Genomic DNA, 23,965 nt, shown 5'->3' on the forward strand with positions numbered 1-23,965 from the left:
TTGTGGTCAGTGCTTTTTTGTAGGTAAGTATCCCAAGAACCTTTTCCATGTGGAAGTAAGAAGAAAAGTAGTCATGGCAATAAAGACCGAGTAATTTAGGTTGTTGCTATGTTATACACGTTTAAAATCTAAAGCTTACTAGCCTTTTTTGTTGTTCTTCCAGCATAATAATGCATATTGCAAAGCTAAGTTAATTTTTGGAATTGTAGAGAATAGAGCAATATCCATGACCATTAAGAGAGATTTATGCTTTTTGAAAAAGTGTTTTGCACCGGTTTAATGGAAAACACAGTTACTTCGAATGCCAACAACTGCCACATTCTTAGATCTTCATTCTGATCCTAAAATTTTGGTATATATTATATATAATTTATTTATAATATATTATTATATATAATTTGTGTATAATATGTAAATGTACTATATAATATATAGAAATCATGCAGTATCTTTTAAATTTTCTGCACATCTATGAAAACAATATTAAAGTATTTCAACAATCATTATTCATTCAAAGATTATTCCAAGGCAAACTTTTATATGAGCTTTGTGACTTTAATTGTAGATCTGAGGAATTACGTTACTCTAATTATAATTCTACCTTCTTCTCTCCCTTTCCTCCTTTACCTCCTCCTCCTTCTCTTTTGCTCATCCTTTTCATCTCCCTTTTCTTTCCCCTTCTTCTCCTCTCCCTCCTCTCTCTTTTCTTATTCTTCTTCCTCCTTCTTCCTCTAACCTTATTTGGTTTAGGTAACAGAACCAGTTTTTAGACTAGAGATTCAAACTTCAGAGTAACTGGTTAGTGTATGTGTGTATGCTGTCCTCCACTATGGATTTATAGATGATGAACTCCCTTTCTAAGTCTAATGTTAAACCTCCAGGTTTGGTAATACAGAGAGACTTTTCTTAAGGGAGATTCAGCTGATCCTAGCAGCCCTGAATCTTGTTTCCTGAGATTGAAGGTTTCACTAAATTCAGCTTCTTAAGTAATGATGGCTTCAAGGAGAGGGATGTTGCTCTCCTGTTAATGTTTAGACCCATGAAATATACCTTTGCTTAATATCCGCTAGAGTATGGATATTCAGAGACCAAGTTGAAATGTACTTTTAAAAGTCTGTTTAAAGGTAAAGAATAACAAGAGAAAATGCAGAGAAACATGCAACTGTATCATTAGATATATAGATATAATTCAGTCATTATCAGCTGGGGTTTACTAGAGAGATCTTTCTTTTGTTTACTGGACTCCATCTTCGTGTCACAGTAACGAAACATTTGAAAGTCCAGAGTCTAAAAAAACAAGGGACAGAAGTATAGTTCTCCATATATACACTAATATGTATAAGATGGATAACTAATAAGAACCTGCTGTATAAAAAAAATAAGAAGTATAGTTCTCCTTCCCACATGTTTAAGCCCTGGTCCCCCTTCCACATTCAAGGGTCTTTCTTGGATATAGAGCAGTGATTTTGTTCACCTTCTTCAGGGCATACTCTATCCCTTATCCACAGGAACAACCATAACAGATTTGATGAGCCCATATAAGGTGGTGAGAATGCTTCATTTCTTTTTCTTTCTTTCTTGTTTGTTTTCTTGTTTGCTTATGATCCCATGTGTATTGTGCCACATACTGAAGAAAATATTATTTTGGATGGGGTTTTCAAATATTTATTTTTACATGAGTCTAATAAAAATCTTTCTCTTATGTAAGGGATAGTTTAATAATTATTTCTATTAAAGAACGTCAATTTAACAATAATTCATTAATATATACTTAGAAAATGGCTTAAAAGTAATGATTCTAAATAAATTTATACATTAGAATGGGAGTTATATTTTCTTGATACAAATCCCACTTTTTTTCATATAAATCTCATTGCCTCTCCTCTAGAAATTCTGATTTATTAGATTTGGGATGCTACCCAGACAGAGTTTGCCAGATGTGCCAAATTATTTAGAATTTTAGTGGAAGCTTGTTAGAAATACAGATTCGTGGAATTATCATTTTCATGTCAGGAATATGAGTTTTTAACAAATGCTTTAGGTGATTTTTCTCATCGGACAAGTTTAAGAAACAGTGGTTTAAAGAGTATAAATAAGAAAACTTAGCGTCAAGTTAAGGATCAAATAAAATTGCCATTAACTAATAAAAAGCAATTTAACCCCTTTGTTCTCTCCCTCTCCCTCTCTTTCTCTCTCTGTCTTTACATTTTTCCCCTTTGAAAAATGCATTCCCAGTTGTAATAGATCTCTCTCTCTGTATATATCTTGTTAGGAGCAGGATCAGGGAGTGATATGGGTTTTGAAAGGCCTTCTGTAAAGATTTTTATAAATCTTGAAAATCATTAGTATTTGATTTTACTGTTTCATTATTCGAGATAATTCCATTTTTTATTTTTTCCCTTTCTTTAGTTTTTAAAGGGTATACCCTAGCTAAGTTGTTATCCTGCCTAATAAGGGGTTTAGCTAGACTATCAAAAAGTGCTTTCCTAGTGGTACCACTTAACCAGATGTTTGACCTTGTGAAAGTGAATGTAAACAATTGGCAGATTACCTACTATGTAGTAAATGTACTCAATACATGTTAGCTACAATTGATATTTGTATAAATATCATATTACATTTTTCTGATGAATTCTTAATATGCATCCTTTTTTCTTGTTCCTGTTGTTGTATTTCTTTTATAGATCTATTTTTGAGTTTCAAACTAAATGTAGACCTCAGCATACATGTATAGTATCAGTATGCATATATAGTCTCCGAGTTTACTCCTGTTTCCTTTAGTTAAAAAATATCAAGTCAAAACTTGGGCTCTTTTGATTTAAAAAGACATTTGTCTGTTATCTGTAGAGTATATCTTGATTTACTAAGGAAAGAGAATAGAAAGGTTAATTTTCCTATAAATAAGTATTGTTCGTTCTGAGATCAATATATTCATTAAATTGTGTATTCATTTATTCACCCATTTAACCTTTAATGTTAGTGTTATGACCAAAAGCAAACTCTGTTTATAACTCCAAACTTAATTATCTGGCTAATAACTGGATAACTATATTATCTTAAGTTGATGGTACCACTACCCATTTAAGTGAAAAATTGGAAACCATCTTAGACTCCCTTTTTCTATATTAGCAGTTCCAGTCAGTTCTGTTAATTAGTTGCTGTCCCCGCTTTTTAAAATTACCAATGCCTTTGTCTTAGTGTAGGCTCCTATGGTTTTCTTACCTGGACTTTTGCTGTGATTTTCATTTATCTTCATCCACACTTGCCTAACTGCCCCACTTCCTTACTGCTGCCAGTTATGTTCCTAAACTATGGAGATGATCATTTCACTTTCCTGCTCAAAATTCTTTAATTATACCACATTATGCAAAAAGTAAAGGCCGATTACAAAAGGTGAACTATGGGTCTCTTTATGATCTGGTCTTTGTCTATTTTGCCTGCCACACCTGAACACTGAGAAAAGTTTTGTCAAACCGCTGTGCTCCATGTACCATATTAAGTTTCTTCTGCCTGGAATGTTTCCCCCTTGTTTACTTAACTGTTCTATTCATCCTTCAAGTTTAGTCTTAAGCTTTATTTTACTCTTTTAGTGAACTCTTCTCTGTTAGCCTTCCTTCTCTGTCTTTCCTTTCTACCTACCCTCAGTTAGTCATTACTTCTTTTGCTCCCATATGTGTAATTTAGATATTATCCATTGTTTTATAGTTGTTTTCATGTTTGTTTCTCTAATGAAACCTCCTTTAGGCTGTATATGTTACATTTCTTTATGTGCCTACGATCTGGGGGACACTTGCCATGAAGTAGGCCCACAGTAAATTCTTTGAATGAACGACTTTGAGGAGTAAATAATATCAATTTTGTCAGAAAAAATCTCATAATGAAGAAATAGTAGATAAAAAATAAATAGAAATATAGTCCGTGGTATCTTATTTATGGGTGTCAGATATGTATTAGGAACAGTTTTTCATAATTTTCATATATTAAAATTGTCTTTGGGCAACAGAAAATCCCTTTCTGTTAATAGATATTTATTTATTTCTGTTGTATTTAGAGGTTTAAAATTTCTAAAAATTTTATTCCAAAATATAAAGATTGTATCTCCTGTTTTACCCAGATAGCATTCTGGTTGAAACTTTTTAAACTCAATGAGTGTTAGAGAGGTAAATTTTAATTCTTACACGTGTAAACTTCTATAAGATTTTTCTTAAATTTATTTTAAGCTCAGTTTCTTGATAATTTTATAATATTTAGAAACATGAGTCACTAAATGACCAACTTTGAAGATTTTCTTCTAATTTTAATCAGGGCCAACATATATGTTGCTTTCAGGTCAGGTGAAAGCCTCAGTTTGCAGTAAATTAAGGATGATCTAGAATAAAACAACTTTAAAACAGACATGTTTTAGGGGTTAAATGGTTTGACCTGACTTTTTTTTTATGTAATTGAGGAAAAGTGTTGCTTGTATTACTGTCTTCTGTGAGTTGTTCAGTGCATTATTTTTATTTTCTAAATCAAAATGAATAAAATTGAATTTTGTTCAAAGTATTTCAGATACCTTGAAATGATTAATATTTTAGTGGTTAAGAATTACTCTTATGGCTTTATATTATGTAAAATATGTATGAAATAAATTGAATAGTGCTTTTAACTAATCTGAAGAACAAACTTTGTACTTTATATTTTTATGTTTTTGGGGAAAACTAGTCTAAATCTCTCTTAACTGATGAAAGCATAATTGTTTAAATATCTATAAATCATTTGTATTTTTCTGTAGTTTAGAAATAATATTTCTATATTATCTGCATTAGGCTATTAACTCCAAAGAGGCCAAGGATTAGATCCACAAATTGTTATAGAACTTAAATCATCTCATATGAAAATAGACTTTAAAATGCTTTTTGTTGACACTGGTAACTATAAAATGAGAGCTGAGTATAAACTCATTCCTTGATTCTTAATTAATAGTCACACATTATTAAGTTAAATATAATTATTCCTGGATTTAATAATTCTAAATTGTGGAATTGAAATTATCTAAATCTTATTATAAATGTTAAATTTTTTTCCTTGACAGATTTCTCCTGACTGTTCAATCCAAAGTAGAATCCTAGGATATTCTTTCTCAGTTTACATTGTTCTTATTTCCCCACAGTAATCATCATGATTTTTAATTCTGTATTTGTTTACTTGTCTAATGTATGGCTCTTCCACTGCTCCATAAATCCCAGAAGAGTTTGAACCTATGGTCTGTCTGTAAAAACTGGGTATTTGCAGTGCCTGGCGCAATGCAAATGTTATTAAATGAATGAGCATAAATATAATTGTATTTCCACAATTTTTGGATCTTGGTATAGTGGAAGGATGTCAGTCCAGAGCTGAAAGCGTTCTTGCTCCGTCTCCATCACACATTTATTCTTTATGAGTCATTTTTTTCACCTGTAAAATGAGAAATGGGAAAGGGAATTTGAAAAAATGCTAGTGCACGATCATTAATATTCCTTCAAGCAATTTTTTGTAGTGTGGGATAAATGTTATGGTTGCTTTTAAACAGTAATAACTAAACATTACATATTGATATCCTAATTTTTTTTCATTTAAGTGGTACATGATCAGCATTGTGCACATTTACAATCGATGGAGGAACAGTGAAATTCGGTGTTATGTTAATGGACAGCTGGTGTCCTACGGTGATATGGCTTGGCATGTTAACACAAATGATGTAAGTTTTTATTTATCTGTATTTTAATGTATTTGAGTGTTTGATCTATCACTGTTTATAGCATGAATTGAATAATAAAATAGTTTGGTAGAAACAATACTTTTACTTAGAAATTTTTTTCTATTAAGTGAACTCTTGGTTTAATTTAGTATAATTAAATTGCTAAAAGATATGACTAATGATGCAAAAAAAGGAAAATTGCTTGGCCAAATTATTAAGTATTAGGTCAAAAATATAAATGCACTATTCTATTCTTTTCAGAATCTCAAGCATTAAAAGTTGTGTCTTATACCTTATTTTGATGGGAAAGCAAGACCTTAAACAGAACGAATAAGTATAACATGTGACTATTATTTACTAGATAAATGGTGATAAATACTGTGGAGAAAAACTAAGTGGGAACAAATATAAAAGTGTAGGTATAGGGAAGGGAGAAGCCAGATGGTCCAGAGATGGTCTTAGTGAGAAGAGTGGAGGGAGAAAGCCATGTGAATATTTGGAGGAAATATCACATTCAGTGGAAGCAGTGAGTGCAAAAGCTTTGAGGGAGAAGTAGAAAGTTTATCTTGGTTTTTACATTTTTTTAAAGGTTTTTTTTTTTTTTAAGACTCAAATAAAACAAAAATCAAAGAAGAATCTGTGATGAAACGAGTTAGAGATTGCAGAGTTTGAAATATTTACTGTCTGTTCCTTTACAGAAACAGTTTGCTTGTTCTGTCCTAGAAACTCATAGTTGGGTCACAGTCAATAAATATTTATGAGAATGATTTTTTTCAGAATTAGAATATTCACATGAAATTCTGCTTCATATTTGCCCTCCAAAGGGGACAGTCTTTTCTATTGCAGAGTGATTTTGTTGACTGTCATGACTCTGTAGTCATATTTAAAAAGAGAAAGGGAGAAAAGACTGATTTTTCACTTATTTGCAATATTCCAAGAAATGGAGAGGCCTGGACAATAACACATATACACACATACATTATGCAGTCAGTTCTTAATTTCCTATACTTTTAATTAAAGATTGGGTATTTTATGAGGAGTGTCTTTCTTTCTACCTCATTCACAATTTTTTGGTTATTTTACTGAGGCACCAAAGGGATTCCATACATATATAATGTCTTGCTTATCATATTCCAGTGTAGAATAACCTGTGAGGTTGGGAGGACTGAACTGAACAGTGACTGCTTTCACTGGTCTGGATAGGTGGGGCCACGTATTAGGTGAGAATTAAGAAGTAGAGGTGGGAAGGGTCTTGTTAAGTGTGGTTTCTTAGGTGCTGAACTCCCCAAATGGAGAGCACTGTACCATCTGCTTTAGTCAGCAGATTTTGGTGATTATTGTTTATCTGATTCTGCATAGTTCCTACTCATGTAAGAGAAGGAAGTGATTTTTCTTTGTGTCCTTAACTTAGTGTAGAGAAATAGAGAAATGTATCCATAGTGGAGAAATTAGGTAGAACTTTTAAAATTCAGTCCAGTGTGTTTATGGTTAAATTTGGAATAGTCATTATGTTGATTCAGATGACTATCTATGGACAATTACAAATAATTACAGTTTTAAAATTTATTTTACTTTTGTAAATAAATAGTTATAAGCCCTTTTGCTTTTAACCATAGAACTTGGAGAGTTGGTCAGGTGATTATTGAGTAGATGGTTATTGTTTGTTTGCTTGCCCATAAATATGAAACATTTAACTGATTAACTTTCCCTAAAAAATCTTTAGTTGTTTTTTATTATTTAAATATTCCATAGAGTCTTAATTGTTGCTTTCTTCTGTTATTATTGTTATGCCTTATGGTATTCCTGACAATGAAGGCAGGTGTCCTTAAATATTTTGTCATTACAAAATAAAACATTTGATTTTTTTATGACTTTTTAAAACTAGAGCTATGACAAGTGCTTTCTCGGATCTTCAGAAACTGCTGATGCAAATAGGGTATTCTGTGGTCAACTTGGTGCCGTGTATGTGTTCAGTGAAGCCCTCAACCCTGCACAGATATTTGCAATTCATCAGTTAGGACCTGGATATAAGGTAGTAAAACCATCTTATTATAAATTCTATGGAGAGTTTTAGGTGTGAAATGTGATACAATATAATATATAGTGATAGACTTTCTTCAATGTGGTTTAAAAGTGATCTCTGTATTTTGGAACTGAGTTATTATTATATGTTTCATTTTGTTTCAAAGGTGCTTTTTCACTTTTTAAGTATTTTCCCTTCATGAACTTCTTTTATTCTTTAGAATGTTTTCTAATGTTGAAGCTGTGGCTTTTCTTGACATAATTCTGAAATAATAAATTTTATAAAACCATATTGCTTAATGTGGTATTTGAAATCTCAAATTTTGAAATATATAAATTATATTATGAACAATTGAAATGTTAGAAATAACTCGAAAAGAATAGTTAATTATTTAGAAGGAAAATGATGTAAAATATTACATGTAGCTGAAATTATTCAGTTTTAGCTTCTATTCTTGTTTGTCCTTTGCAGTAGGCAAGGAAGTGGGTACAGTAGTGCATATCCTAATTTTGCAAAACTAATTATTTAATGTGATTTATCATATTCTTCTGGTTTTTTGACTTTAAAAACAAAGATATATTTAAGCAAGATATTACGTTCACATATATGAATTAGTTCTTAATGGGCAATACACCTGGCTGGGGAAATATGTGAGTTTTGTTTAAGTCACATTAGGAATTGTGATATCCCAAGCTGTTTGGAGCTGAGCGAGAATTCTAAAGTGTAAGTCAAAGTATTTGTATTTCTGAAGAAGCACGTGTCTTTCATGTAAGAGTTTTTTTTTTTTTTTTTTTGTTAAATTACTGTTTAAATAATCAATGTGAAGATTGTGTTATAGAAAAGGAGTACTAAACATTAAAAATATTTTTTCTTTGCCTTTGGATTTTTGGATTAACATTTCTTTTTAAATTTTTATGTTCTATATTGGACATATAAGTAACAGTTTGAATTTACCCTTATTAAAAGATATTTCTGTTCCCAATGATTTTAATAACCATAATAATATTCAATGACAATAGTGCTGTCATTTTTATGTCAAGGTGACAGTATTTACTACCATCTTTTTTCCATATCATTTTATTTGTTTTACTATCCCTAGAAATGAATTTACGCTTGTACAGCCACTTTTTCTTTCATGGGTCCTTTTATTGGGTTTGAGTCCTAGTTTGGCCATGTGTTGGCTTTGCATGGAAATGTTTCTGTAATTCAGATATTTGGGCTAATATGCAACTTGCCTTCCTTTCATACTTCTTTGCCTTGTTCCATATTAATATGTGAAGTTGCTTTCTTCAAGCACTAACAGAGTGATGTTAAGTAGAGTGACAAACCAATGAAATATAAATAAAGGTAGAAAATCAAGAAAATACAGATGTGCAAATCATAAATCCAGTATGATTGCTATAGTGAAATTTCAGAATTGGTGGGAGCTTCTTGGCAGCAAAAAGGAAAAAGGGTTAAACATAAGCAGTTATATAATTCTCCATTCAGAAAGGCGCAAACATTGTTCTGAACCACTTTGCAAACTTAGCAATTTGTCATATGGCTCTTTCTTATCACATTCTTTTATACCAACAGTGAAAATAAGTAGTAACTCTGTGTCACCTTGTTTGTACACAAGTACCCAAGTGATGAAGAATCTATTCCTTGAATCCTAACATAGACAATAGAGTACCTACATCAGAGTCAGAACTTTTAAAAGAAAATGGCTCTAAATTTTGAGCATTTCATGAAAATGTATTTCATTAAGATTTGAAAGTTCCCTGTCTGTAGGCATAGCCTGCTGGGCCCCTTATTGTTGATGGAGGTTGACTGTAAGTCCATGGGTGCATGTGTATTTTCTCAACTTGTAAATTTTAAAAGTACAATTACTATCAGGACAGGCATCTGCAAAAATTTTGTCATTAAAAAGTTATTTCTGGAAATTCAGAAAATGAAGGAAAGGTGCAGAGGATGCAAATGAATATCAGACTGTGTTATGACAGGGAAAAAGGTTGAGGTGGTTCACACATTATAGTCTCAATTTTCTTGGTAAAGTAGGAGGCAAGGTCACTTCCCGTCAATGAAGCGATAGTGGGTTACAGTGGAATTTTTAAGGTATGTAGGACATATTAATTAGTTGAAATTTTACAAATGAAGCTTACATCATTAGTTGTTATATAATAACACAGTATTTATATTTTTTGCCTCAGAATCTCTGGAGAAAAGAGACAGCATAAAAGAGTTGTATTGGTCAGACAGTATTGTCTGTGGTTCTGAGCTTAATGTAGATCGCATGTCAACATCTGGGCTTTAAAATAAATAAAATAAATTAATTCTCCCCCAAATAATGTCTTCAGAATATCTATACTGTGAAGCCTGTCTCAAGTGATTTTGACCTGTGGATCATGAGAGTGCTAAATAATTTTCTTTATGTGGTTTTGAGCAGTGTAACTTGTCAGTGAATATTTTGTATTTGGTTATCTTTGGTAAATGGCAAATGAGGAAAGATATCACTAATCAGTTAAATAACTCATTAGGTTTGGAAGAAATTTGTAAAATACAGACTTTCTCAGTGTAACTTTCTGTAGTATAGTAAAATTTACTCTGAGTTAAGTTGATTTTGGAGCTCCATTTGGTTGGAGTTATTGAATGTTTACAAGATTATGAAGTCATATATAAGGTGGCCTTTTGACATAAACTTGCAGAACAGATTTTAACAAAGTTTAGATATTTCATAATCATTACTGGAGATTTCTTAATTATCAAATAACCTATGTGTCAAGCAATTAGTCTTCATTGCTAGATATTTCAGTATTTAGTTTTGTGTTCTGTCCTACATTCAAGAAAATGATAGCATCATGATGTTTTAACAGTTTATTATATTAGGATAAAAGCCTAACTGATAAGAGAAAATGTATAAAACAACCTCCAGAACGAGAAATCCACTTTGGAGATTTTCCAAAACTCGTATGGAAGGGAAAGCTCCTAAGAAACTGATATTCCCACAAATAACCGTGTAAAAACTCTGGACATGATGCTGAAAAAATCCACCTGAGGGCCTTGGTGACTGAATAAAAAGCAGGGATGTTTTAGAGGGGAGTCAAAACATGGAACAAGTGGTCAGCATGGGCTGAGTTTCTCATTTTTCTATTTTGATGTACCAACTTCCCAGCCAGAAAAATTAAGGTAACAAGCACTAGGGCAAGCAGCACTACAGGGTGATTAATGGGCCCCCAGAAAAGAGGCAGTCGGAAAAGGGTCTGAATTCTATATTTTAAAAAAACACAGTTAAAATCTATGTCTGACCCATGAAACCATGTATGATCATGACAAACGGATAGTAGATTGTAAATAAGACTTCAGGAACTGAATTGAGATCTGAGACACCACACATAGAAGGCATGACAATCTGTAATTGTATCTAAACAAGAAAACGACCCCCCAAAACAAAATCATCTGGATTTTTTCAGAATATAGTCTCCACAGGATAATATTCAAAATGTCCAGCATATCATCACAAATTACTCATCCTATGAAGAGCTAGGAAAATGTGACTTATTCTCAAGGGAAGAGAAAATCGGCACATGCCACCTCCAAGATACCGTAGAATTGTTTAATTATCACATGAAGACTTTAAAGGACTTTTTATAACCAGCAGTGTAAAGAAATTTGCTTGTAATGAATTAACAGGTGGGAATTGTCAACCACAAAATAAAAAAATCAAATGGAAAATTTGGAACTAAAATATATATATTTAAAGTAAAAAGAAATCCACTGTTTGCTTATTAGCAGAATGGACATGAACGAAAAATAAATGAACTTGGATATAGATTGAAACATTAGAAGAGAGATAGAAAAGATTGGGGGGAAAGAACTGAAGAGATTTATGGGACAGTCTTGAAATCTAATATGCAAAGTGATGAAATAAAAATTTACATTTGAAGGCAAGACAAGAAAAATTTAAACATAAGGTTTTTCTCTGCCCTTTGGACTCCTTTCTCCCTTCTGGTGTGCATTGTGCATCTGCATTATGCATTAACCAGACCTCTCCAACGCAGAAATACCTGCTCAACCATAAAGATCAGTTTTTCTCCTTCTATTGCCAGCCATATAACTCCTTAGAAGATAACAATCCTTTATCAATTCTGTAAGGAGTCATGATGACCCACTACTTGCCTTGTACATGCAGACATGTTTGGTGAACTTTATATACAATGCCAGTGTATCATTTCCCTTAAAGATAGCAATTGGTGCAGAACAGACTGGAGATACTGGGCCACACCTAATAGAAGTTTTTAGCTTAAATACTTAGGACCTTATTAATGCTACTAGTTATAATACTTGTATTCTGCCTGTTTTACAAGATTATTGTTCCTTGTATTACCAAATGTGTTACTGAGCCTCAGATAAAATTAATGATTATTAGGTGACTTGAAATGATTGACCAAATATATAGTCATATGAGATCAATGATGGTAATAGTATAACTCTAGATATGGGAAAAAACAACAAGAGGGAACCATTTCCTGGACCATAACAGACTAGTGAAAGAGGAGGTCCACAGGCCTTTGGCTACTGTTAACAGGGCCTAGTCCAGTAACAGCACATTGGGTGGCCTGTCAACAAAATCCTCGCCTGACATGGGACTGAGTATTCTTAGTGCCATGGGACAAATTCGTTCAGAAATGCCTCCCAAACTGAAAAGGAAGGGATTGGAAAATAATGTTTCCCACCATCCAGTTCTACAAGAATCAAGTCGTTAGCCACTGCAGTTGCTGACTTTTAATACACCCTGAAAGGAGTTCAGGGCAGAGACCAGGAATGAGACACTCTGTGCTCTGGGAAAACTGGCAGAACTGGCCTTCAGATAGTTTGATATTTTCAGGAGAAGGTTTTATGAACCCAAACTCATACGTTTTCCCATACTTAGAAAAGCACTAAAATCATTAACTAAAAGTCTGTTCCTCATGACTAGCATCAGCCTTCTACTGAGATATGCGTTTGGTTGCATGTACCCTCTTCACCAAAATGTCATATATACTTGACCTTTCCCCCCTTTACCTTTTGGGAGCTGTTCTCAGAACTCACTAAGAGGCTGTCTCCTGGGTTATAATCCTCAAATTTGGCTTGAATAAAAATTTCCACGTCTTTCTCATATGATTATTGATTAACTTTTAATTGAAAAAAGTGTGAGAGAAGGGGGCAGAAAAAATATTTGAGGAAATAATAGTAGAAACTTTCCCAAATTTGTTGAAAAACTTATATTTATAGACTGAAGGAACTCAGCAAACTCCAAACAAAATAAATTTAAGGAGTACCACAGAAGGCATATTATAGTAAAACTGCAGAAAACCAAAGGAAAGAGAAAATCTTGAAAGCAAGCAGAGAAAAAACTAGACATAAATAAGGTAAAGAATCATTTGAGTAACTGCACACTTCTCATTAGAAATCAGGGAAGCCATAGAGCTGGAGCAAAACCTGTCAACCCAGAATTTTTCATTCAGTGAATATATTCTTTAAGTTTTATAAATGAAAATTAAGATAATTTGTTGCTACCAGATGTACATTACAGACTGGAGAAGGAAAGTTGGATCATTAGGAATGAATGAAGACCATTAGGAATGCTAACTGTATGGGTAAAAATAAAATATCCTTTCTGTTATTTTCTTTAAAATAAACAAAACTGATTAAAGAAAACATTACTACACTGTCCTTTTGGTTTATAATGTATATAAATGTAATATATATGGCAACTCTAACAGTAGGTTCTGGGGAGGGGATATAAATGGAGCTATATGGTTGCAGACTTTCCATATTTTATAAAGTGTCTGTGATATAATGATATTGACTGAAATTCAATAGCCAAGACAAAAAAAAATGACAAATTTTAAATCATTTTCTTTTTTTGAAATGTAAGTATTATTTAATTTCCCTACAGCCTATGCTGTAGACCTCTTTTTCAAATCAAAGGTAACATATATTCAATACATACTTAATAGAAAGGAAAAACAAAATAAATTAATGCAAGCCAATAGAGACTGAATATGAATAAGAATCATTCACTCTTTCAGTCATTCTTTCTTTTAGTAAATATTACTATTAAATATTGTTTTTTGGCATTGTTATTCTAGGTGTTCAGGGGTTAGGGATATGATAGTGAATAAAACAGACAGGAATCCCTGCTTTGACGGAGAAAGACAAATACTGTATTTTTTTACTTAATATGTGGAATCTAAAAAACAAATCAACAAATACACCAAAATAGAAACATATTCACAGATACAGAGAACAAACTAGTGATTGCTGGAGGAAAGATGGGAGGATGGGTGAAATATATCAAGGGGATTAAGAGATACACACTACCAGTTATAAAACAAGTCACATAGATGTAATGTACAGCCCAAGGAATATTATAAATAGTATTATAATAACTTTGTATAGTGTGTAATCTATAAAACTATTGAAGCAGTCACTAAACATAGTGACTAATATAAGTCACTATATTATAAGTACATCTTATAATTATTATAAGTCACTGTATTATAAGTACACTATAAGTACATCTGAAAATAATATAAGTCAACTGTACTTCAATAAAAAAAAATTCCTGCCTTTATTGGGGGGAAAGAGGATGTACATTATCATGGGAGGAGACAGACAACAAAACAAAATAAAAATATATATATAATGTGCTAGATGGTGATAAGTACAATGTGAAAAATAAAGTAGATAAAAAACAGGGAAAGTGGTAGACTGCAGTTTAAAATACAGTGATTAGAAGAGGTTTTACTAAAGACCTCAAGGAGATGAAGTTGATGCCAGCCACGTGCATCTGGGGAACAGCTTTCAGGGCAAATGGAAGGGCAAGTCTTAAGGGCATTGGTAGGCTCTGACTTGGTAGATTAAAAAACACTGTGACTGTATTTCCTTGTGACTAGGATAGAGAGAGGCAGAGGGAGAGTAGTAGGAGATAAATTCAGGTATCAATTAAAGACTTGCAGATGATTGTTCTGACTTTGCTTTTTACTCTTGAGTGAGAGGGAAAGCCTTTGGAGAGTCTTGAGTGGATTGATCTGATATCAATATTAAAAGCATCAGTGGCAATAGAGAGACTAGTTAGAAGGCTATTGCAAATATTTAGGTGAAAGACGATGGTAGTTTAGACAAGGCTGATAGCAGTGGAAAGTAATGGGACTTGACTGGATTTTGATAAAGCATACCTAAACTAAAACTCTAAGAGGACAGCTTTTGGATGTATTTTGGAAGTAAAGTGAGTAGGATATTCTGTCACTATAAATATGGGGTAAAGGAGCAAGAGAGGATTCAAAGGTGACCCAGTGCTTGAATAACTGAATTGATGGATTTGTTATTTACTGAGATGGGAAAGACTTGGAAGGACTAAGTTTTGGGGAGGAAGATCAAGAGTTTGGCTTTTGACATGTTAAATTTGAAATGCCTATTAGACATCTAAATGGAGAAATGAGATAAGTCTGGAGCTTAGGAGAGAAGTGTAGTTTGGAGATAGAAGTTTAAAGTTGACAGGATATAGACAGGATTTAAAGCCCCAAGACTGGATTTAGGTAACAATAAAGTGAGTTGAGAGACAAAAGATGACTGAGTAATGAGTCTAAAGGAAGAGGAAATGATTAACTTTCAAATGCTGCTGACAGGTTGAGTAAATTGAGGACTGAAAAATGTCTACTGAATTTAGCAGCATGGAGGTCATGAGTAATCTTGATTATCACACCTTAGGCAATTAGTTGAAGTGGGAGGAAAAAAACTTTAATGAAGACAGTAGTGTCCAGAATTCAAAGAGAAGCATTAAATGTTTTTATAAATGAACGTATAGTTTAGTTTTGCTTGTTTCATTCTATAGTACAGGGGTCCCCAACCCCTGTGCCACAGACCGGAAGTGGTCTGTGGCCTGTTAGGAACCAGGCCACACAGCAGGAGGTGAGTGGTGGATGAGCGAGCAAAGCTTCATCTGTATTTACAGCTGCTCCTCATTGCTTGCATTACTGCCTGAGCTCCGTCTCCTGTCAGATCAGTGGTGGCATTAGATTCTCATAGGAGCACGAACTGCTGTGAACTGCACATGCGAGGGATCTAGGCTGTGCACTCCTTATGAGACTCTAATGCCTGATGATTTGAGGTGGAGCTGAGGCAGTGATGCTAGTGCTGGGGAGTGGCTGCAAATACAGATTATCATCAGCAGAGAGGTTTGACTGCACAGAGACCATAATAAATCAGTTGCTTGCAGACTTATATCAAATCCCTATCAGTGAGTGGCAAGTGACAATTAAGCTGCATCTGGTGGCAGGTTTTATAGTGGCAAGTGAGTTGATGTACTTCAATTATACAGCTGCATCTGGTGGTGGGCTTTAAGTCAGAATCCGACACTTAATTTAGTCCACGCGTGGCCCGCCCATTATTTTATTTACCACTTCTGTGTGTGCCTCTTTCCTGCCCTGCACACTTGTCTCAGTCACAGTTTTGGTAAGCCCACAAGCTAACCCTAGCCAAAATGAGTAAAAATCAAACGTCGCTGGAGAGCTTCTTTGAAAAGGGAGAAAGACCCAATGATGAGAGAGCAGAAGACTCTAAGAATGCCAACAAAAAGAAAGCTGCATTTAAAAGAAAAAACCAAGAGTCCTAGTTAAATTACGGGTTCACTGCAACAGGTGATTCACATTCTCCAAGCCCGCTTTGTATAATACGTGGCGACTCTATATCCAACAAATCTGTGAAACCTTCAAAACTGCTTTGCCGCATGGAGACCAAGCACCCTGCATTAAAAGACAAGACTTTGGAGTTTTTCAAAAGAAAAAAACGTGAACATGAAGAACAGAAGCAATTACTGAAGGCCACCACTTCATCAAATGTGTCTGCACTGAGAGCATCGTTCTTAGTGGCTAACCGCATTTCTAAAGCTAAGAAGCCCTTTACTGTTGGTGAAGAGTTGATCCTGCCTGCTGCTAAGGACATTTGTCGTGAACTTTTAGGAGAGGCTGCAGTTCAAAAGGTGGCACATGTTCCTCTTTCGGCTAGAACCATAACTAGATGAATTGATGAAATAGCAGAGGATATTGAGGCACAATTGTTAGAGAGGATTAATGAGTCACCGTGGTACGCAATCCAGGTTGACGAGTCTACCGATGTTGACAAGGCAACAGTACTTGTTTTTGTGCGATATATTTTTCAGGAGGATGTGCATGAGGATATGTTACGTGCACTTTTGTTGCCAACCAACACCACAGCTGCAGAACTATTCAGTCTTTGAATGATTACATATCAGGAAAACTGAATTGGGCATTTTGTGTCCGTATATGCACGGACAGAGTGGCTGCCATGACTGGATGGCTTTCTGGTTTCACTACTTGGGTCAAAAGAGGTCGCTTCTGAATGTGTGTCTACCCACTGTGTCATCCATAGAGAAGTTCTGGCTAGACTAAAAATGTTGACTGAACTTAACAACATTTTGCAGGATGTGATTAAAATTATCAACCACATTAAGGCACATGGCCTTAACTCACGTCTGTTCGTGCAGCTCTGTGGGGAGATGGACGCAGAGCACACACATCTTCTCTTATACACAGAAGTGAGATGGCTTTCTAAAGGGAGATACCTGGCCAGAGTTTTTGAGTTCCGAAAGCTGCTCCAGAGATTGTTTTAGAAAAACAGTCACCACTGGCAGCACGTTTCAGTGACACAGAATGGGTCGCAAAACTTGGTTACTTGTATGACATATTCAACCTGCTCAACGAACTCAGTCTGTGACTTCAGGGGAGAACAGCAACTGTGTTCAAGTCAGTAGATAAAGTGGCTGCATTCAAAGCCAAACTGGAATTATGGGGGCAACGAGTGAACATTGGGGTTTTTGACATGTTTCAAACATTAGCAGAGATTTTGAAATAGACTGAGCCAGGGCCTTTTCGCTCCCAGCTGGTGCATGATCACCTATCTCAGCTTTCAGAGGAGTTTGAGCATTACTTCCAACCACAAAAGACCCCTGAACTGGGAAGGAGTAGATTCACTTATTCGTGAATAAGCCAGGTGAATCGACCTTGTCCATGCTAGAAGAGGATCAGCTGCCTGAGATGGCAAATGACAGTGGCCTTAAAAGTATGTTTGAGACGACTTCAAATCTCCATATGTCTGGATTAAAGTCAGGCAGAATATCCTGAGATTGTCACAAAAGCACTGAAAAGCCTGCTTGCATTTCCACCATCCTATCTTTGTGAAGCAGGGTTTTCTGCAGTGACAGCAAGCAGAATGAGATCACGGAGTAGACTGGACGTAAGCAACACACCTCGGGTGTCACTATCTCTAATCACCCCCAGATGGGACCATCTAGTTGCAAGAAAACAAGCTCCCACTGATTCTGCATTATGGTGAGTTGTATAACTATTTCATTATATATTACATGTTATAATAACAGAAATGAAGTGCACAATAAATGTAATGCTCTTGAATCATCCAGAAACCTCCTTCCCGCCGGTCTGTGGAAAAATTGTCTTCCACAAAACCAGTCCCTGGTGCCAAAAAGGTTGGGGACCGCTGCTATAGTACATTTCATACCAAGACGTTATCTCTTCTTTTGTGATACTCCATTTCCATCATTTTTTTCTTTTTGAGGAACTGTTTATATGTAGTTGTTTTTTTCTGGTCTCCTGATTATTTCCTTTTACTGTATCTCACATATTTTTATGTCTAGTACATTTGTAAATAAAAATTTTATAGAAATAAAAGCCTCTGAGTAATATGTACTTAATGTGCCTTTGAAATATGGTTATATAAACAACTTGCTCTGTAAAAAGGGAAGCTTTATTTTTAAACTATAATATTTTAAATGATTTTCCTTTTTAGCTAGTTTCTTTTGGAAGATATATACATATTCAAAATATGCTACCATTTTTCAAGTTAATTGCATTTCTTTTTTGGAATTGCCTGCATGGTCAGTTTTTAAGTGACACAGGGAAACAGGTTCATTACTTTAGAGCTAAACTGTATTTTTGATGAAAGATGGTTTTATGACACCTATTAATTCAGCAAGCATGGCTTCAAATCTTTTCTCTTTTTCCAAAATTAAATCAATCCCTTGGGGATGACAGTTCTCCTTCAAAAATATAGTTTAAAATGCTGTAGAGTTCAGCTGGTAGTGGGAATGGAGAGCCGACCCCGGGGAGCCCTGAGTAGCACCCCCATCTCCCCAAGGATCCACAGCTGCCTCAGCTGGCCCCAGTCACCATCACTACAACCGTAAGCATCCAGGCCGAGGCCCAGCCCAGCAGCACCATGGGGAGCAGTGGCCCCTGTGGCTTCACATCTGCAGCACCTCCCTGCAGGGACAAGAAACTCATCACAGTGAAGGTTTTTGGAACAGTAAAATGGTTCAGTGTAAGAAACGGATGTGATTTTTTCAATAGGAATAACACCAAAGAAGATGTATTTGTATACCAGTCTGCCCTCAAGAAGAATAACTCCAGGAGGCACCTTTGCAGTGTAAGAGATGGAGAAACTTGGAGTTTGATGTTGCTGAAAGGAGAAAAGGGTGTGGAGGCAGTGAATGTTCCAGGCCCTGGTGGAGTTCTAGTGCCAGGCAGTAAATATGCAGCAGATGTAACCATGATAGATACCGTCCACATAATAGGGGTGCTCCACACAATTAACAGCAGAATGACCAGAATAATAAGAATGGAGAAAGAATGAGGGATCGGAGAGTGGTCCCAAAGGCCAGGCTCTACAGCAGGCCACTGTGCCCATCTTACTACGTGGAGACCCTACGGGTGTCGACCACAGTATTCCAACCCTACTGTGCAGGGAGAAGTGATGGAAGGTGCTGACAACCAGGGTACAAGAGAGCAAGGTAGACCAGTGAGACAGAGTATGTAATGTGGTTTATAGACCACCATTCCACAAGGGCTTACTTCACCCAAGACAGCCTAGAGAGGACCACAATGAAGGAGCTAGGGAAAATCAAGGAGATGAGACTAAGGTCAGCAGTCACCTCAACGTTGTTAAGGACGTAGCTTCAATTACCAATGCAGACCCCCAGAAAACCCTAAAGTACAAGATGGCAAAGAGAAAAGCAGCAGATGCACCAACTGAGAATTAGTCTTGCTGGAGGCTGAGTAAATGCACTTTTCCCATCTCTACCATCATCTGATTTAGCTATCCAACAAGAAGAAATGAATGTAAAGTTTCAGCAATAAGAAAAGAAGGAGAGTGGAGCTGAAGACCTCAAGTGCTTGCTCTTTGCCCCTTGACCAGATAGCTAGAAGTATTACCTGCACTACCTATGCAGGCTGGAGTTTTTACTATCTCTTTACTTAAAGACTCTTTGATGATGACAAACAATTTTTTTTTTTAAGGCTGGTTTTTCTCAATACACCTTTAAATGTTTTTAAATTGTTTCATATTTGTTCAAGTTGAGATTTTAAGAAGCTTATTCTTAATTTATAATATAATAGAAGTTCACAACATGATTTTTTTTCAAAAAAGTCAGTAAACTGCAAGCACCTGTTAATAAAGTTCTTTAAAAAACCCTGTAGATTCTGAAAATAATTTTTTTTAAAAAAAATCCTAGATATAAGGAATATTTTGAGTAATAGAATATATGTGAGTAGTTCTAAGAGGATTCTTTTGCAAAATACACCACTCATTTGATCATACTTGTTTAGGTATATTTGCTTTAAAATATCAGGCATATTACTTTATAGCTATACTATATTTAGAATGCTAGAATTTCAGTGAATGGCAAGAAAAGTGTTCTGTTTTTCCAAAGTTCTAGTTTTATTCCCCCAATGCAATGCCTTCAGCAGAGCCTTATTTTATTTTATTTTTTTCCGGTATGTGGGCCCCTCAACGTTGTGGCCTCTCCCGTTGCGGAGCACAGGCTCCGGATGCGCAGGCTTAACGGCCATGGCTCACGGGCCCAGCCGCTCCGCGGCATATGGGATCTTCCCAGACTGGGGCACGAACCCGCATCCCCTGCATCGGCAGGCGGACTCTCAACCTCTGCGCCACCAGGGAAGCCCAGCAGAGCCTTATTTTATTACCCATATTCAAATAATTTTTACCCATTGGTCTTAAAATGGGTAATTCCTACTGGGTTTATCCAGTTAATATACATTTTCTATACACTAACAACTTTCTCCTCTAGCAGCTCTGACTAATAATGTACCTAATGACCACTGAGGGGGAATAATATAATCTTAATGCCACTTTCTCATTATTCAGAGATCTCCAATTTTTAAAGTGTCATTATAAACTTTCAGATTTAAATGTATTTGAGGTGTTTCAACCTATAGCAGTTACTATGTTTTTCTTTTAAAACTTCAAATTGCTCCAACTCTGGGTATCTCTTCTAGTTGGTCTCTTAGTCCATTTGACCTGACCCTGTAGTCTTTGATAGCTTCCTTGTTATTTCCTATGACGATGTTTCTGGCTCATCCTGAACATTTTGTTGTTTCAGTCCTGGAATCAGCCGGTACTCCAAGAATCTCTAGTCTCTATTAATGGGAAATTTAGGACTTGCTGTGTTTTATCTCGACCTCCTCTTAGTTAAATCTGTATCTCTTTTCTTCCCCATTGAGACATCTTGTTGGCAAGTACATGGAGGATGTTAGAATTAGAAAAGCCTATAATTACACATATAACAGTCTAAGAACTACAGTACCAATACTACCCTACAGACATAATTACTGAAAACAGTTTGTTTTCCATATGCTCTCTCTGTTCTCCTTGCCATTTTTTAATTTCTGAGGTATAAATGTTATGGGCTGAATTGTGTTCCCCCAAAATTCATATGTTGAAGTTCCAACTCACAATGTGGCTATATTTGGAGATAGGGTCTTTAAGGAGGTAAAGTGAAGTGAAGTCATTAGGGTGGGTCCTAATACAATATGAATGTTATAAGGAGAGGAAATTAGAACACAGACACACGCAGAAGACACACATGAAGATACAGGGAGGGGAAGTGGGTCATTTACAAGCTAAAGAGAGAGGCTTCAGAGTCCAACCCTGCTGACAGTTTGATCTTGGATTTCTAGCCTCCAGAATTGTGAGAAAATAAATTTCTGTTGTTTAAGCTACTTGGACTCTGGTACTTTGTTATGGCAGTCCTAGCAAACTAATACAAGGGATTAGCTACATTGTGAATGCACGTAGTTATTACATATTATTCTCTCTTATTTTAACTCTTAGTAGTTTTAAAGTACTTATATATTTAAGGTTCATCACATTCCTTACATTGATGTGTTTTGCCTGTCTAAAGCTTATTCTATAGTTTATTCTTCAGGAAGGACTCATGGGAAGAATGTTTTTTGAGAACTGCATTTCGGTATTAGTTTATCAGGGACCATTATGTTTGACAGCCATTTGCTTTGCTATAAGATCCTTGACTAACCTTTCTTTGTACATCTCAAATTTGTTACTAATTTTCTTCTGGCTTAAAGTATTTTTGTTGAAAGTCTGATGACAGTTTAATATGCTTTCTATTGTAAGTCACTTGCTCTTTTTGCCCACATGTTCAAAGGATTTTGTTTAAATTCAGCAATTTTGCTAGATAGGTCTTAAATATTCTGAGTTGATTTCTCGTTTAAGTGGTATGCACTTTCAGTATGCAGTCTTGTATCTTTATATTTCAAGGAATTTTTTATACTGTTCACTGTTTGTTCTATTTCCTTGCTTTGGTTTTCTTCAGAGACTTGACTATACATGTTTGATTTACTTTGCTTATCTTTAATATTTGTCACTTTATCTTGAATCTTCATCTTTTTTTTTCTTTCTCATTTTTTAAATTTAAAAATAAAGTGAAACTTACAGAAAAGTTACAAGCACAGTAGTAAGCAATTTTTTCCCTGAGCCATTTGAGAGTATTGCTGACATAATGTCCCATCATCCCTGAATATTGTGTTTGTATTCCTTTATATAATTCCTTTATATAATTATTAACATCAGTGTGTTACTACCTTTATATAATTATATATAACAAAACATTCCTTTATATAATTATTATCAATGTGTTACTACCATGTAATTCTCAGACCCCATTAAAATTTTGCTAATTGTCCCATAATGTCCTTTTTAGGAAAATGATCTAGTTCACAACATTTATGTTATAATGTATCTTTAGTCTGCTCAACAGAACAGTTTTTGTTCATTCTTTGTTCAGTCTTTGTTCATTCTCTGTCTCCTGTGCCTGGCTAATAACCCTGTTGGGTGGACACACTCCTCACCTCTCTAGGACTTTGACACCATGCTGCCTGGTTATGCTCCTGACTCAACTGAGGGCTCTGCCACCCTGCTGGCCACTGCAGCTCCTCACCTCTACCCCTAGTGCAAACCCCTGCCTTGTTTAGCCCTACCTGTTAGCTTTATAAATTTTCAAGAAGGCAGGAGGAATAGTAAGAGGAAAAGAGCTTCATTTCTTTGTGTTTTATTTTTTTGTTTTTGTTTTATTTTTTTGTTTAATGCCAGCTTTATTGAGATATAATTCACATATATTCAATTCACCCATTTAAAATTTATAATCCAAGGGTTTTAGTATATTCACAGATATATGCAACTATCAACACAGTGAATTTTAGAACATTTTTACCATCTCAGAAAAGAAACCTTGCACCCTTTAGCTCTCAACTTTTTATTCTCTCACTCCTTACCCCATTTCTAAGCAATCACTAACCTTTCTGATTCTATAGATTTGCCTATTCTGGACATTTCATATAAATTTTGAGATGGGGAAATGATGGGTCCCTTTAATTTCCACATAAATTTTAGGATCAACTTGTCAGTTTCTGAAAAAAAGACAACACACCCACACAAAACAACAACAATAATAACAAAACCCAACTGTGATCTTGATAGAGATTGTGTTGAATCTTTTATTTGGAGAATCTTACCAACTACACAATATTAAGTCCTCCAATCCACGAACATTGGATGTCTTTACATTTATTCGTGTCTTCTTAATTTCTTTCAAAGAGGATTTGTACTTTTTGCCATAAGTCAAATGCCAGAAATCTTGACTTCTTTGTTAAATTTATTCTCTAGTATTTTATTATTTTTGATGCTGTCATAAATAGAGTTGTTTATAAATGTTATATTCGGATTTTCTTTGCTAGTGTATACAATGGATTTTTATGTTATGATTCTGTATCCTGCAATCTTGCTGAAAATACTAGCACTAATAGTTTTATCTAGAATCTCCAGTATAATGTTGAACAGAACATTAGCACAGGTAT

At 34.9% G+C, this 23,965-nt stretch overlaps 1 protein-coding gene and 1 pseudogene across 7 annotated transcripts in view; both read left to right on the forward strand.

Moving 5' to 3' along the window:
- The window catches only part of NBEA (neurobeachin), a 630,595-nt gene that overhangs the window by 69,229 nt on the left and 537,401 nt on the right, over positions 1–23,965 (forward strand). For all 6 annotated transcript variants that reach the window (XM_079902587.1, XM_079902590.1, XM_079902583.1 and 3 more), the window contains exons 7-8: positions 5,600–5,719; positions 7,605–7,751. In XM_079902587.1, the coding sequence (XP_079758713.1) occupies positions 5,600–5,719; positions 7,605–7,751 (267 nt within the window). The remainder of the gene's footprint in view (positions 1–5,599; positions 5,720–7,604; positions 7,752–23,965) is intronic.
- Positions 18,607–19,836, forward strand: LOC307176657 (Y-box-binding protein 1-like; annotated as a pseudogene). Its single transcript has one exon. The product of its transcript is annotated as a Y-box-binding protein 1-like (transcript).

Source organism: Stenella coeruleoalba (assembly GCF_951394435.1).
Source record: "Stenella coeruleoalba genome assembly, chromosome: 18".
In the NCBI taxonomy this organism is placed as follows: Eukaryota; Metazoa; Chordata; class Mammalia; order Artiodactyla; family Delphinidae; genus Stenella; species Stenella coeruleoalba.